General features: G+C 34.8%; 3 protein-coding genes across 3 annotated transcripts; 2 read left to right on the forward strand and 1 right to left on the reverse strand.

The window, feature by feature from the left end:
* On the forward strand, positions 1-4,178 carry LOC117916289 (protein GRAVITROPIC IN THE LIGHT 1). Its single transcript, XM_034832243.1, has 4 exons — positions 1-98; positions 1,376-1,519; positions 2,428-3,104; positions 3,311-4,178. Exons 1-4 carry the CDS (start codon positions 58-60, stop codon positions 4,081-4,083), a joined length of 1,635 nt encoding a protein of 544 aa, XP_034688134.1. The 5' UTR covers positions 1-57; the 3' UTR covers positions 4,084-4,178.
* Positions 4,179-4,361: 183 nt separating this feature from the next.
* On the reverse strand, positions 4,362-10,537 carry LOC117916290 (mitochondrial uncoupling protein 2-like). Its single transcript, XM_034832245.1, has 10 exons — positions 10,492-10,537; positions 10,250-10,371; positions 9,184-9,402; positions 8,997-9,075; positions 8,705-8,838; positions 8,532-8,630; positions 8,309-8,413; positions 6,738-6,812; positions 5,813-5,899; positions 4,362-4,745 (listed from the first exon to the last, which is right to left on the reverse strand). The coding sequence occupies exons 2-10, from the start codon at positions 10,328-10,330 to the stop codon at positions 4,713-4,715; spliced, it is 912 nt and encodes a 303-aa protein (XP_034688136.1). The 5' UTR covers positions 10,331-10,371; positions 10,492-10,537; the 3' UTR covers positions 4,362-4,712.
* Positions 10,538-13,910: 3,373 nt separating this feature from the next.
* Positions 13,911-15,724, forward strand: LOC117917041 (proliferating cell nuclear antigen-like). Its single transcript, XM_034833268.1, has 4 exons — positions 13,911-14,243; positions 14,792-14,938; positions 15,006-15,103; positions 15,497-15,724. The coding sequence occupies exons 1-4, from the start codon at positions 13,925-13,927 to the stop codon at positions 15,722-15,724; spliced, it is 792 nt and encodes a 263-aa protein (XP_034689159.1). The 5' UTR covers positions 13,911-13,924.
* The last annotated feature ends 687 nt before the right edge of the window (positions 15,725-16,411 follow it).

The raw sequence follows: 16,411 nt of genomic DNA on the forward strand, positions 1-16,411 counted from the left end.
GGAATTACGAAGGCAGTGATTCTGAAAAGCTAGATCTCTCACTCTCAAGGATAAACCATGTTGCCCAACATCCTGCTTCGCCCCTTCCAAACAGACAGGTAACAATCAACAACCCTTCCTCATATGACTCCAATCCTTTTATCCATGACCACATTTGAGGTCCATGTTTCTCATTTTCTCGGACTGATACTGATTTCTTCTGTATTTTCTTTCCTAAGCGTATCACTTGTACTGATTTGGTTACTATCCCAAGTAGGATGAGAGTTTCATTTCTCAATAACCCGAAAACTTTAGGCAGCTTTGATGTGGGCAGTGAGAGCCCTTTACTCCTCCCATGTGCCTAGTAGCCCTTATATTTGTGAAGGTGGACTTCGAGTGCCTGCAGAGTAGCCCAAGCTTAAAACTTGAAACTTTAGAAAAGTCTCGAGTCCTTCGAGTATGGCTTACTGCTCCTGACTTGCTAGGAAAAGCAAGAACACCACAATTGTAAAAGCTTAAGCCAACCTAATAACACTTCATTTGCCATATTTTTGTGCTGTTCAGTACCTTTCAGTTTTCTCAAGATGGTTGGGGGACCAGTTTAGGAGCCATCATCACTTTCTGAAAATAGCAAGTGAAGAGCCTAGGTTCCAGACAGTTCAATGGCCCATGCTTATTCAATGCTTAGAAACAGCCTTTTCATGGAGTACACTTGAATTTTAAAATATTTAGAGTTGTCTTCACAAAAAATAATTTTTTTTTTTTTTACTTTCTTAAATGAAGATCAACAATATGAAAATTTTGAAAATATTTTTTATATTTTTAATTATTATTAAAAATCAAAAATTTGTTTATGGTTTTCAAATAGAAAATTATAAAAAATAAATAAAGGAAGAAAATGAAAGGTAATAAAACAAAATTGTATTTCCTTTCCTTTTTGTCTAATACCTTCCATGATTTTCCAATTTTTTTAAAAATATTTTTTATATCAGATAATTATCATAATTTTGAAAAAGAAAATACACACCTGGCAAAGCACAAAGCTAATTTGAAGGAAAAATTAGGAAGAACCTTTGTAGTTCGTAGTTTGTACCATTAAGCCGCCCTCCACGTGATCTCCACGACTCCACTGTTCCTGAATTCAATGAATATTCCAACTTTTTCATGGTTATCCAGATTTAAAATTATGAACTCGCTATCCCTACCGTACAGCTGTCGCGCAGAGGATCTCCTTGAATCTAAACCCAGCAGACACCCGCGTGCATCACACGCGATGAGTTTGCATACAACCATCTCTCGTTGTCACTGTTGAGTGATAACAGAGTCCGCTAAGAAGTGGTTTAATAGTGCAATGTACAGGTTTCTGACACTGACAGGTGTTATTGCGGTGACACAGGAGAAAGAAGATTAGCAGGAGGAAGGTGGAGGCGGCGGAGTCGGAGTCGGAGGATCTACATCTGCGGTACTTTGTGGCGTTCAACAGAGATTCGGCGGAGAAGCAAACGCCGAGGTTCACATTGAGATCCGACAACTTCAACAGGTCAGACAAGTTCGTTCTTTTGAATCTGAATATTTTTTGTTGATTATGTCTCTGTTTGGTTGCCGAGAAAACAAAAAAAGACCTCTTTGGATGATTAAAATTTTCTATCAAATATTCAAATCACACAAAGATGAGATGTTGCATGGCTTGTAGTGAAAATGAGGTTGTTCTGGAAAAAAAAAAAAAACTAGAAGAATTAGGTGACAAATAATTAATAATTAACGCACTGGTTTTCGATTCAAAATGTGAACATTTAAATTTAAATAATGAAAGAGAAAATAATAAAATATAATTACGAATTTTACTTTTCTTTAAAAGCGGATATTTAAAAGGATATACATATACACGTTGATTCCCACTTTCAAATTTTGGGGAGTGTATAGTTTAATTAAACATTTAATCGTTTAAAAATTTTATTGAAGACTTTTCATGAGGATTTGAGACTAGAATGATTTTGTAAGAACAAATGAATATACGAATAAGAAGAAAGAAAACAGATTTCTTGACATGCTGAAAAATTATAACTGTTTTCCAATGATTGAGAAGTTCGCATGATTCAATTCGGGCGCTTCCAAACAATGAGAAGTCGGAGATTCAATTCTCTGTCTCTTTCTCTTTCTTTGTTGTGTGTTAAATATTTTCGTCTTGTGAGGGAATTTTCAAGTACCCACACGGAACCATTTGGAACATAAGAAAGAAAAATAGGGAGGGATTTTGTTATCCTCAACCCTCGTGGCCTATCGTTATCCTACGCACCCTTCACTCCACCACACTCTCTCTCTAGGCACTCGCTCGGAGTCTCAAAGGAGAATATAATAAAGTCCAACAATAACCCGCCCATTGATTTACACTGGTCATGCTGTAGCTTCATCTGATCTTTTGATCTCTCTCTATCTCTCTCTCTGCAGACACGAAGGAGTCGATTCAAAGAGGAAGCGAGAAATGGCGAACAAGGTCTCCAATTTCTCCGATCTGATTCAACGAGTTGCAGCTTCTTGTTTGCTACATCCGCTCGCCGCTGGGCGCCACGATGCCGATGAAGCACCGGAGAATCGAGCGGCGGAGCAGGAGGCGTACGATGTGTACGACTCCGAAGAAGAGGAGGAAGACGAAGAGCGGGAGGGGCTTAGGGTTTGGGAGGAGAGCCAGGGGGAGGGGAGAGCAGAGAGAGTGATGGAGATGGAGTTGCTGATGGGTGAGGTGTTCGAGACGGTGTCGGCGATGAAGAGGGCGTACGTTAGCCTCCAGGAGGCGCATTGTCCTTGGGACTCGGACAAAATGAGGATGGCCGACGTGGCGGTGGTGTCAGAGCTCAGGCGGCTCGGGGTGTTGAGGGAGAGGTTCAGGAGGAGGGTTGGCAGGGGAGGACGAGGCAGCGGCGGTCGTGGTCCGGTGGCGGCGACACTGAGGGAGGTGGTGGCGCCGTACGAGGCGGCGGTGGAGGAGCTGAAGAGGGCGGTGAAGGCCAGAGAAGTAGAGGTTGAGAACTTGAAGGAGAAGCTCAAGAGCGCCACAAGCCTCAATAGCAGTGGCAAGAAAGGGAGGTTTCAGTCAAAGAAGAAAGTCAGCTGTAGTCAAGGTCAAGGTACACAATCCTGTGTCTCTCTATATCGATTTTATTTATAGAATACTACGTGGCAGGTTCTTATTGGTAGCGTGAACCCACCGTGAATGAGACCCAATCGTATGGAGACACGATGAGTGAAATTTTGTTGATTATATTCTTTAAATTGTTTGTGATCGAGGTCATTACGGTCATCTTACGAATCTGACCGGCGATTGTGATGGCAGTTGCAGCGTTGCCGGCACCGGACTTATTCGAAGGGACGATGGGTGTAGTAAAGGAGGCGTCGAAGTCCTTCACGGGATTGCTGCTCTCACTCATGCGCTCAGCTCACTGGGACATCGCAGCGGCAGTTAGATCCATAGAAGCGGCCACGGCCGTGACCGGTGCTACCGCGGACACCGCCATTTCCGTAGTGGGATCTCACCACGCGAAGTACGCTCTGGAGTCCTACGTGTGCCGAAAAATCTTCCAGGGCTTCGACCACGAAACGTTCTATATGGATGGCAGCCTCTCGTCGCTGCTCCACCCAGATCAGTACCGCCGAGACTGCTTCGCCCAGTACCGCGACATGAAAGCCATGGACCCTGTGGAGCTTCTCGGAATCTTACCCACTTGCCACTTCGGCAAATTCTGCACCAAGAAGTACCTCGCCATCGTCCACCCAAAAATGGAGGAGTCGCTGTTCGGGGACCTGGAGCATCGCCGGCAAGTCGTGGCCGGAAATCACCCCAGAAGTCATTTCTACAGCGAGTTTCTGGGTTTGGCCAAGGCGATTTGGTTACTTCACTTGTTGGCATTTTCGCTAGATCCGCCCCCAGGTCATTTTGAAGCGAGTCGGGGAGCTGACTTCCACCCTCAGTATATGGAAAGCGTCATCAGATTATCCGGTGGCCGGGTTCCGGCGGATCAGATAGTTGGAATTCCGGTGAGTCCCGGATTCAAGCTTGGAAACGGGTCAGTCATCAAAGCCAAAGTCTATCTTGTATCCAGGAGTTGAATGGATGTGTGGACATTTGAACTTATTCCGGACTAGGTTCGACTAAATATTATGCTCGTAGTTTGGATTTGGGTTATGATTTATCTTTCTTTTAAGGTACCAGACTGCAAAAACATGAAGTTAGATCCAATTTTTGTTATAAGCTTAAGTAAACTCAATGCTTTTTCAAAAATCTTTCTAATTAAAAGCAGATTGGTAGGAAGATCAAGGAAAGCAATTATCCTTGGTTTAATCTTCTGTCCAATTTCAAGCTGAAATAGAGGATCAAGCAACCAAAATTCCACAATGAGAAACCAAAATGCCATGTAATCATCATGAAAGAACTATTGAATACATATAGATGATACAAAAGGATTATGAAATAGTAACGTCAGGGATGCGATGAAGAGCTTGTATCCCCACAAATGGGTGTATTTTTTTATAGGTATTCAATTGATTCTGACTTTGTAGGAAACTACCGACAGTTTTAAAAGACAATAATTTACCTATGAAGCGGAGCATGGAAAGAAGAATGGCAGGAAACAATGTCTTATCCTCTCTGAAAAAAAATCTTCAACTGTGGTGGAGGCAATCACAAGCAAAAGCTGTTGTCTTCGGTTATGCCAACACTTAAACTTGGAAAAGTGATTCTATGCTACCCCCCTCCTGAAAAAAATTTTGGCCTGACATGGAGGTCAAAAGAAGGGAGAATTAGGTTGAAAGGGTTTTGAAAAGGACATAAATGGCCCTCCACAAGCCCAAGCATGACTACTGTGGAAGGTTCCGATAAATGGACCTGGATTAAGGCCCCTAACTTGGACCTTTTGGGAAAAGGCTCCCATTAATGAACCAAAAATGAGGTTCAATTTGTTACCCAAGGCATATGTTGCATGGGCTCGGATCCAAGTGTTGGGTGGGTGCGGGTAAGTGTCCAAGTATCAGTTTTGTTCAATTCCTGGATCTTAGAATATAAGGACATTGCCTAAAGAATCCAATTCTTATTTCCTCTCGCTAGACCAAATAGAAAGTGTATAAAAGCGATAGAATGCCCAACATGGACCTGAGGATACTTACGATGAAAGAGGAACTTATTTTCCTTTTTGTTAAACATTCTGCTGTTTTTGAAGGTGTTTTCATTTTAAGTAGTTTTAGAGCCAATTTGGAAGTGATTTTAAGAAATACTTGAAAGAGTTTTTTCAAGTATTAGAAAGACTAAGAGTGTGTTTGGGAATGATTTTAGAAAATGTTTCTAACATTTCTAACACTTGAATAATAAAAAAAATTCAGTATTAGAAATGTTAAAAGCACTTTATAGAATCAGTACCAAACGGGCTCTAAAAGAGTTTCCTAAAATTACTATCAAATAAACTCTTAGTTTAAGTATTTTCTCAAAAAAAGTTTTTAATAGAATCACTTACCAGATGTTTATTCATGAAATACAGTAAGTGATCTTCTAAATTTTGCAAAACATTTGATTTTTATCCAAAAACACTTTCTATTACTAGAAATGTTTCTAAAAACACTATCCAAATCTTATCAACAGGATGTTGGACACATATCTCATACCCATACCCAAACCTTTGTCACAGTATGTTCAACATGGATACTTTATGGATCATGAAGTGTCCATGTATTATAGGCCAAGACAAAAGGTGAAAATTTTGAGTCCATTTCAACGTAGCTGCCCAAAATTGGTTAGGTTGCCAAACTTATGGAGTTAAATGCCAAATGTGTAGTTTGTAAATCTTACTTGCTCCAGAGTTAGAAACATGATCGCGTTCCAAGATCCAAGTCGCCCAAAATTTGGAAAGAACCCCTTATAAAAAGCAAAAGGTCCCTGCAAAACATCAGCAGTTATATTAGATGAGTCCCCCTGCGCCCTGCCCCCCCAAATACCAATACTTCATTCAAGATAAAACATATGTAAAATCCTCTTAAAGATCAATCATATCATTATAAGGCCACCAGGATGCCAAAATTAGCAGCTGACATGAGATGTTATATATTGACTAACAAGAAACAGATTCCCAGAACTAGAAGTATGTCTGTAAGGAACATAAATTTTAGTTGGGAGTGCCCACTTGTCAGGGAAGATATGCTTGAAGTGGTATTTAGAAACAGGCTGAGCAACAAAAAATGTGTTGCACAACTATTTTTCATTTTACTCCAAACCTTCTAAATGGTTATATATGTACCTTAAAATGCATGAAAAGAAAAGGTAACTGTGGAATCAATACTTTCCAAAGCATTTATGCAGCAGCATTGCCCGGTGGATAAATCAGCATATGAGATGTTATTTTGAGAAGTGAGGGGACATCGACTCATTGTCACAAAAATTTGTAAACAGAATGAATGGCCTAAAGCCAATACACAAGCAGCAGGATTTTTAAAGTCGGTTATCAAAAGAGCTCACAGAGGGGATTGTTGTCAAAGGCAGAATAGATGTGAGATATTTAAAACAAAAAAGGCATATTTTTTCTATGAAGCATGAAATTCAATCCATTGGCAACAACTTATAAAACCTCGAGCAACTAAAACTTATCTCCACCATTAGATAACTCCTGAATTACAACTTTTAACAAGTTTGCCAGTCAAAACATTAAAATGTTGAAGCACGATAATATCAATACGGTAAACTATCATAAGAGTGCTAAAAGAATTAAAAGAAAATCAACCTCATTCTTCAAAGTCTTGAAGAAACAATCAAAAGTGCTTTTGTAGGTTGAATCACCCATCATTCTAGATTTCACCTGTATCACAACATGCACAATAGCCAATCCAAAATTGAGTGACTAACTCATCCATAGAAATTCAAATAAAATCAATTAATATATCATAATCAATCTGATGGAACTATAATATGGCCTGCAGTGAATTACTCACAGATTATTCAACAAATAATATAACCAAGACCAATAATTAGTGAAAATCCAAAAATAAACAAAAGAGAACAACCCTAAATTTATTTATGATGAAATAATGAGGTACGCATTTACTAATTTCATTGTTGCTCCTTCTGCTCATCCTCTTCTTTTTGTCATTATTGTTGTCATTGACTCATTATCATATGGTACCCTGATCTCATGATCTTTAGAGTGTTATGGGACTTGATGATGTTATTTAACTGACAAGCCACAGTAGCTTACAGTGCAAGTCTGCTCATACTGCTAATTCAATCATATGTATACCAAAATCAACAACACGGTGAAGTTTTTTGCTACTTGGCCACACTAAGTATATTACATACTTGATGCATGTTGTTTCTGAAAGAGAATGCAAAAGCTATTAATGAAGAGCTGACTCGAGGTCTGATTTCTGAATCGAAAAACTAGAAATAGTTCATGAAAATTTACCATGAATTCTAAACTAGATTGGTGATCATAAAATTTAAGTGCCAATAAAGCAAGTTGCCTCAGTTTAATAATCCATAAAGTGCTAATAAATGAAAATGCTATCCATAAGAGAAGACTAAAAGCTAACAAACTAGTAAGCAACCAATGTGTCATGTGATACCATGAAATTCACACTTGAAACAATAAGAATATAACAACAGAAACATCACAATTTTTTAAGTGGAAAATTGGATCACCTAGATGCTATGAAATGTTTACATGCAAGTGTTAGAATAAATAAGATCTGATTAACTGGATAAAATAGAGGTCGTGATGAATGCATTTCAGAGAACCTCAAACTCAGCTTCATTAGGTAACAATGGAAGTTGAATACTAGTTGAGGAAATTGAATTACAGTAAAAGTTGGCAGATGGTAGCACCCTTGAAGATATGTTGGTATGGTTGAAGGTGCTAGGGTAGCAAGGTTAAAATCAAATGGACGGTGCAGATATTTTCACCTTGTATTTGATATTTATGCTGCCCAATTCAGATGCAAAATGGTTAGATTGGACGCCTGAATATCTAAATTGCTAGTTTAATGGCCTCATAAAATATTCCCTAACTTTCAATATTATTTCATATGCCGTGCTGGTTCAGAAATGCCATAGACACTGCTATAGTACCCTTTTAGAACAAATTCCAATTTGGAGAATATGTCTATACACAAGTACAAACCTGAAGCCTTGAGATGAAGAAGATGATGAATAATAGTTAGAGGATTTTTTTTATAGATAATTTTTCTTTCCCTAATCCAGAACCTCCCACAAACCCTTCCCAATCCTTTAAGTAGCGGTAATTATGCTCCTGAGTTGACTAATCATGAAAAGAATGGGAAATGGATATAGAATGCTTACCACATCAACAGGAGAACCAATACAGACAGCAAAAAAACCTGCACCTAGGCCGGCTAGGAGATGAGTTAATAAATTATCTGTGAACCCTGAAATTTTTAAAATCGTCTGCATGTGTATAGAAAAAACATGGAAATCGTTGGATTCAAATATTAGATATATCAACAATTCACAAATTAAAACACAAGCAGGCATCTCATCTGAGAGTCAATATATATACATTTACCTGTTTTATTTGATCATAACTGGCTAGCTCAGCAGCATTTATGATAGCATTCCGGGCAATATTAGGGCCAAGCCCCGTCCATAGAGCTGCTAGGCCTTCCTATGTTTCCAAATGAATTTAGAACAAGATGAAAAAATTTAATCAATTGACACATTGCATTTTAGAAAAATGACCTGTCTCACTATTGTATAATAAGCATCCAAAGCTCCCATGTAACGCCTTGGAACCCCAGGTGGCAATTTTCCTTCAGCTTGAAGCCGAACTTTTACAAGATCAGTAGGATTTGCGACTGCGATTGCTATTGCTCCTGTTAGGAAAGAAACACCAATTTAACTTTTTGTGAAGAAAAGAATCAGTGGAGATAGTTTATTTGACTCTTTATATGGGAAAAACAGTATGCTAGTACAGTTGTTATCTAAATTCCTCATGCATCGACCAAAAGGATAGTAACCAAATGTAACTGACCAGTTATCAGTGCAGCAAGTACTTTCTTGAATAAAGGGACATCTCCAACAAAATCATTGCCAACAAAAAAGATCTTAACCTGTTGTGCATACATGTTAATGAATCACAGGAACAAGGAAATAATAATAACAATAACAATAATAAAGATCAAATTACATTCATTGAAGGAAAAAAGTTCAAAACTTACAGGATCATACAACCCAATTCTTAAACCTCCATATAGACATTGGCGATGCAACCCCGGTACAATGCCCTTCCAAAGTGCTACCAAACCTTCTTCCAAAGCAATAGTAACAACAGTACCCAACATGCCCCTGTATTTAGGTAAACCCGCTTCATTTCCTGTAGACCCTTTCTTTTGGAGCTGAAGCCTTACTTTGGCAGTGTCCAAGGGAATAGTACAGAGCTGCACAGAAAATGTTCTATAATGTCACATAAAATCTACAATAATTATAAAAATTGATTTCATATATGCCAGATGCTACTAAACAACTCAGAAGTAAAGTGATACATTGAACGAATGCAAGCATCATTAAAAATTAGTGACCATATTATGCACACTGAAATACAGGTTATCGTACATGCTTGTTCTCAAGTATGCTAATATCTTGGTAAAAATTATGCCAAATTGTTTCACATATTCAAGATTGAGATTGAACTCTACCTTTCTGATTCTTAATGAATTTTCAAGCTTACACCAATTGGCCAACCTCACAAAGGAGAAAGCCAAACTAATTCTTATCATTCCAGCATGAATACTGAATCCAGCTGGTTCAGTTCTTGGCCTAAAGTCCCTCATACCATGCTTAGGCAGCCCAGATTCAGACCTATCCATTCCCCAAACCAAAAAAATGCTTCTCTTTCTCATTCAAAATCCCAATATCTATTCTATAATTTAAGATCTGACCTGGATTAAGGAGCTCAGACACGACTTTCAAATACACCAAATTTCTCCCAACTAGTAGAAAATTCAAAAAAGAGAAAAAGAAAAAGAAAAAAAAAACAAACAAAAGGGTATAATCAAGCAAATGCACCATTGAGCTAACAACTAATTCCAGAGCAAAATCAGCATGAGGCAATGACGGTACACTGCAAGATCAGCAATTGGGCATTTTTCCTAGTATCATTTCCAACGTTTACTTCTCACAAAACACCAAATACAACCCAAAAAAATGCCATTGCTGAACAAAACAGAAGACTGAAAACGACGATTCACACAATGAAACAAACACACAGACGAAGATCCTCAGTACCTCAGCGAAACAAGCACTGAAAGCACTGCAGGCGAAGGTTCCGGCGAATGAAATCTCAGTTGCATGCTTGAGATCTGACATCGGAAACTGCAGGAAAATGGCTGAAAAGAAGGCAGCAAATTCTATGGACAAAGAGATAGAGAGAGATTATTAGGGTTTCATGGAAATGTGAATAGAGAATGAGTTGGTGAAGAGTAATTAAGAAGAAAAGGGCAGATGAGAAATGGCTGTGATGGGGTCACCTGCATCTGCTGCTCTGCTCCTCCCACCAAAGTTGAGGTCGTTAGTTGGTTGGATTTTCCCTTAGATCTGGAATCCTATATTTATTTTTATTAAAAAAGAGTTCAGAAAATCCTCAATTTTTTTCAGACATAGAAAATTGATTTTTTTTTTCCTTGTCCTTTTCTATTTGAACCCTTTCAAGCTTTCTTTGGAGTAGTGTTTAATTTCTATGTTTAGCAGCAAAATTGAAGTAATTACTATTACATATAACTAAATTTTACTTAATATAAAATGGCAAAAGTACGAAGAAAAATAAATTTTGTATTTGTATATTTTAATCCTTCTATTTTTTTATTTTATTAAAATTTTCACTTTCCCTTGGACTATATTTCATTCTTAGAAAATGTAAGAAAAAATTTTTGAGAAAGAAAATACAAAAAAAAATTATAATAATAAATTTAAAATCAAAAAATTATTTTTATATGTAATTTTAAATGCATTTTACTTATTTTTTTATAAAAAGTATTAAATAATTTAAATATAGATAAAAATAATAATTAATTTTAATTATATATGATTTTCTTTTGTATTTTTCATTTTGAATTCAAACAAAATAAAATTATTTTTTTAATATTTTTTTATAACTAAACATAGCGGCGGATTAAAAAATATCAAAAAATAATAATATTAAATTCTTTCTATATATTAGTTGTGGGCAGTTAGGAAAATGATCAATTATGAACATCAAATGGACCTAGGTTAAAGCCCTATCACATTGTTTCATATTTATTTTTATTTTTTTTATTTACGAAGTTTGGAACAATGATAAAAATAATAAAGTGATATAAGGGCCAAGTAGTGACCTCCCACCTACCAACCTAAATTATCAATGTAGTCAAAAGTAGAAATTATTACAAATTCATTCATTGTGTATTTAATAATGAAACAAGTAGAAATATAAATAATTATTTTTTCGTTTTTTATTTTTTATCATGGGTTATATTTTAAAATTATTCTAATTAATAAAAAATATATTGTGATACTATGTTCAAAAGAGAACATGTTATTAAGTGTTATTAGATAGTAATTTATTTTTAATTGAAGTTTCGAGGTTGTCAATTAATCAATATGGTAAGTTTGAAAAAAAAATTTGGGTAAAAGTAAGTTAGTTTTTGAAAATGTATGGACTAAGATTAGAAGTTTTAAAATTGAATTAAAATGTGTTTGAATATTTTTTGAAAATTTGTAGGAGCAAACCAAATCGCTTTAACTTTGAAGTCAAAGCTCGAGCACTTATTTAATTACTCAAAGCACTCAAGTGGTGGTTAAGTCTACTTGAGTGTTTGATCTTGAAATTGTCAAATTTTGATAATTTATTATTTAAATTTTAAAATTTTATTTTTTAGAAAAAAGGTCATTCCAATCCTTTAGCCCCATCTAGATACATTTTAGGGCTTTATACTTTCATTTAGATAAAACCTTTAACTTGTCATATTATTCTTACGAGCTCTCAAAAATCATTAATCATTGATCCTAACTTGTCTCTATATGGTTATCGAAAAGACTTGCATCCTCTTAAGAATTGAAGCAGATCCACTGGAGCACACGAGGTGTCACATTGCGAGCATGGATCACGGTATAGATGCTGGTAAATAAGTCTTAGATAGGGTTTGCCAAATAAAACTATGTATTACCATCTTATATAGTGGATTGCTAATTGAAATCTTAGATTTCGTAATTTTTTACCTCCAAACTTTATGTAAGGGTTTTTACATAAAATCCATCGTCTCACCTTGGAGAGTTGATTTTAGTTATTTTAATATTTCAAATGATCAATCGAGTATAAAATTAAACTCTTATATTAAATTTTTTTAAATACACTAATTCATCTCCTTGGAGTGTTACCTTTTAAAAAATGAATCAAAATTATGTTGAAAATAGAGTTTAATTTTAAAATTTTTTTATATTAAAAAAAATCAAAACACTTCAACTAATGAAAAATATAATTAATTTTTTATTTTCATTATCTATTTCAATATTATAGTGCATTTATTATGTCAAAATAAGAATCGAACTCAATTGATGAATGATGTGTTTCAATATTATAGTCTTACTTGTTCACAACCCTTTAGGGTTAGAATTATTACTCGTATAGGTTTTTATAGTCAAATATATTGTTCCTATCTATCTAAAAGTGATAATTATTTCATTCAAAAAAAATATTTAGATAAATACTAGTTTCTTTGACTTCTAAAAAAAAAATATATCCCTTGTTCTAAATTAAGATAATTTAAATAAAATACATGTAACCTATAACACATATAAAAACTAAGTTAATGACTTAATTATAAAGAATATAAATTATTTAAAGAAAGTAAAATAATAATCTTATATTATTATAATATGTTATCTATTAATATGATATATTTGATTTATTTATTTATAAGTATCATTTATTAATTAATATCGTGTTTTAAATTTGTCATTTTATATATTATGTTAGTTAATTTTAAGTTATTTATAAATTATTTAAAATAAGTTAAATTTTATATATATATATATAGAGAGAGAGAGAGAGGCAACTCCTAAATTTAATTTAAATTACTTCATAACTAAAAAATAATTTGTTTATTGCTTTTAGAAACTTATCTATTTGGATTCAAAGGTTTTTACTTTTACGACTTGTAAATTTAAATTTTCAAATAATTATTAATAATAAATAAAATAAAAATTCAAAACTCTTGTTAAAAAAGTAATTTCACTGAGAAAGATTAGGAGATATGTTACTAATCATTATTAATTAATAGAAATTAATAATTTAAATATTAAATAATTAATATTTTAAAATTTTAATATTTAGAATTATCATAATAAATTTGAAAGCAAAAAACTAAAAGATAAATATAAATAACAAATACATGTAAGAGTTTTCATCAAATATAATGAAAAAAATATATATTTCAAATATTAAATATTATTCTTCCGATTTGTTATAGTAATAATAGGAAGAAAATTTTAAGTCACTATAAAAAATAATATGTGTAAGTTTCAATTTTTATCTAACATAATAAACTATTTTTTTTTTTGAAATATTAAATCTTAAATATTCTATAAATTTTATAATTAGAGTTATGATAAATAAAAAAATATTAAAAAAATATTAATATAAAAAATAAATAAATACAAGTAGTATTTGAATAAGATAGTAATTAAATTATTAAAGGAAAGGAAATAATCTACTTAGATAGAAGGCAATAAATAGGATTTTGCCAAAAATATCTCCTTTAGAAAGTTAATAACTGATTTCAAAACCTTCCCGCGAATCACAACCTACACCCACTCTATAAATAAGTGATCCCTCGGGCCTATGTTTCCTGCAGTTTCGTTCCAACTCTTTTTCTCTTTGAAAACCCTGACGCTAGACTGCGGAAGACAAAGCAGAAGAAGAGGAAGATGTTTGAGTTGAGGCTGGTTCAGGGGAGCCTTCTGAAGAAGGTTCTAGAGGCGATCAAGGACCTGGTCAACGATGCCAACTTCGACTGCTCTGCCAGCGGATTCTCTCTCCAGGCCATGGATCCCAGCCACGTGGCCCTTGTGGCTATGCTCCTCAGACCGGATGGCTTCGAGCACTACCGCTGCGATCGGAACATCTCTATGGGCATGAACCTCAATAACATGTCCAAGATTCTGAAGTGCGGCGGGAATGATGACATCATCACCATCAGGGCCGATGACGGCAGTGATACTGTCACCTTCATGTTTGAAAGCCCTAGTATGTTAACTCTTTCCTCTATTTTCTGTTCTGTTAGTGTCTTTAAGATGTTCATGAAAAGTAGGCTTCAGCATTGGTTTGGTTTAAATAGTCTTTAAATTTTTTTATATGGTTGGGAATTGTTTTTAAGTTACAATTTTTAAAAACAATATCATACTTTCTTTATTGTTTTTAAAAGCAATACAGGTTTTTGTTCTTTTGTTTTTAAAAATTATTTTTTAAAGCATCTTATCAAACACTCTTGCTTTTAAAAAATATTTGTAATGTTTTTTAACAAAAATACAGGTTTAATAAAAAATTGTTTTTTGTTGTTTGTAAAACAATTTTACAAAATAAATTTTAAGAAACATGGCCGTAATTTCTAATGTTTATTTTGTAATGATAATGATTCCAGAAATCAGGAAGAGAAAAAGATCCCTCCAATTCATGGGGCATTATAGAAAGACTCTTTTTCCATGCTTCTACTTTATAGATATTGTCGTATATTTTTTAAAACTTTCTAATTTCATTTCTGACGGTTTGTTTTGATGAATGTGCTAAAACCCAAGATGGGAGTGCTAATTTTGAGATGAACCTGATGGACATTGATAGCGAGCACCATGGGATTGATGAATCAAAATACTGCGCTGTTGTTCGGATGCCTTCGTCTGAGTTCCAAAGGATTTGTAAAGTTCTTAGTAGCATTGGTGACACAGGTATATTCCTGGGTATTTAACATCTAGCCCATTTATCTCAATTTGGTGACATGTTTGGTGCTTGCAGTTGTCATCTCTGTGACAAACGAGGGTGTGCAGTTCTCGACACGAGGTGATATTGGAACTGCAAACATTGTTTGCAGGCAGAATATTAATGTGGACAAGGTAATGCTCTTAAAGCTTAATGACTTAAAGTGGTGTTTGTTTTTTGGCTGAATAGAAAAAGTCAAAATATTTAGTTTTTTCTATTCAGCTAAAAGTAATATGTTAACATCATCCAACATAACTAAACTGAACCAATTGATAACAAGTTCATTTTAGTTATGGTGGATGATGTCAACAAGTTAATCCAATATAACTAAATTGAACCTATTGATAACAAGTTCATTTTAAGTATGTTGGATGATGTCAACGAGTTACTTTTAGCTGAATGGAAAAAGTCAAATATTTTAGTTTTTTCTATTCAGCCAAAAAACAAACACCACCTTATATTGTGATGGGGATCAAATGTAGACGTTTGTCTGTTTTGACTAGTTTGTGTGTTTTGGGTGATTGCAGCCGGAGGAATCAACAGTGATAGAGATGAGTCAACCAGTTTCATCGCAATTTCCACTGAGATACATGAACTCCTTCACAAAAGCAACTCCATTATCAAACACGGTTACAATCAGCTTGACCTCAGAGTTGCTTTTGGCGGTTGAGTACACAATTGCAGAGATGGGTTATATCAGGTTCTACTTGGCACCCAAGATAGAAGACTTAGCCGAAGCCCTAGGTCTAGAATAGATTAGATTTATTTGAAAATTATTCTAATTAAATAAAAATTTCTAAATCATAATCTTAATGAAAATAGAATTTTATTTTTTTAGTTGTATTTTTAATTTTCAAATTGGAAATTGTATTCAATCCATTATAGTCTTACATGTTCACAACCCATCATCTATTAGTTTTTATTGTTGAAATATGGACTCACATATTTAACAATGATTCATGATTAAGCTATTCAAATTATGGACATTTTGATTTAATGTTCGTTTTAAGAGTATGGGTCACCTTATGTGTAGAGCCCAACGCAATCACGGGCTTTAGATGATGGGCCTAAGGCCCGTGAGGCCCAATAACCAATGGGTATGGTCCCTAAGGCAGGAGGATATAAAATGTGAGGTTTATGTCTTTTCAAAATCATCACATCTTTGAAAGAACAAAACCGCTCTCTCTCCCGCTCCCATTGCCTGAGAGAATACAGAGAAAGGTGGTGCCCTCCATTAGCCTTAGAAGATCGATACATCTTCATCAAAAGCGTCAAAATGGATTCAGGTTGGTTCCTATCTAAAGACTGATTGTTGAATATATTCTGTATGTGTGTTTTGGTGTTAATGGAAGACATGAAGTTACAACAATGGTATCAGAGCATAGGTTCCCATTTTCCCCAAAACCACGTTCAAGTTCTTCCCGTTGCATGTTGCATTGGGA

This window comes from Vitis riparia, chromosome 6, assembly GCF_004353265.1.
Source record: "Vitis riparia cultivar Riparia Gloire de Montpellier isolate 1030 chromosome 6, EGFV_Vit.rip_1.0, whole genome shotgun sequence".
In the NCBI taxonomy this organism is placed as follows: domain Eukaryota; kingdom Viridiplantae; phylum Streptophyta; class Magnoliopsida; order Vitales; family Vitaceae; genus Vitis; species Vitis riparia.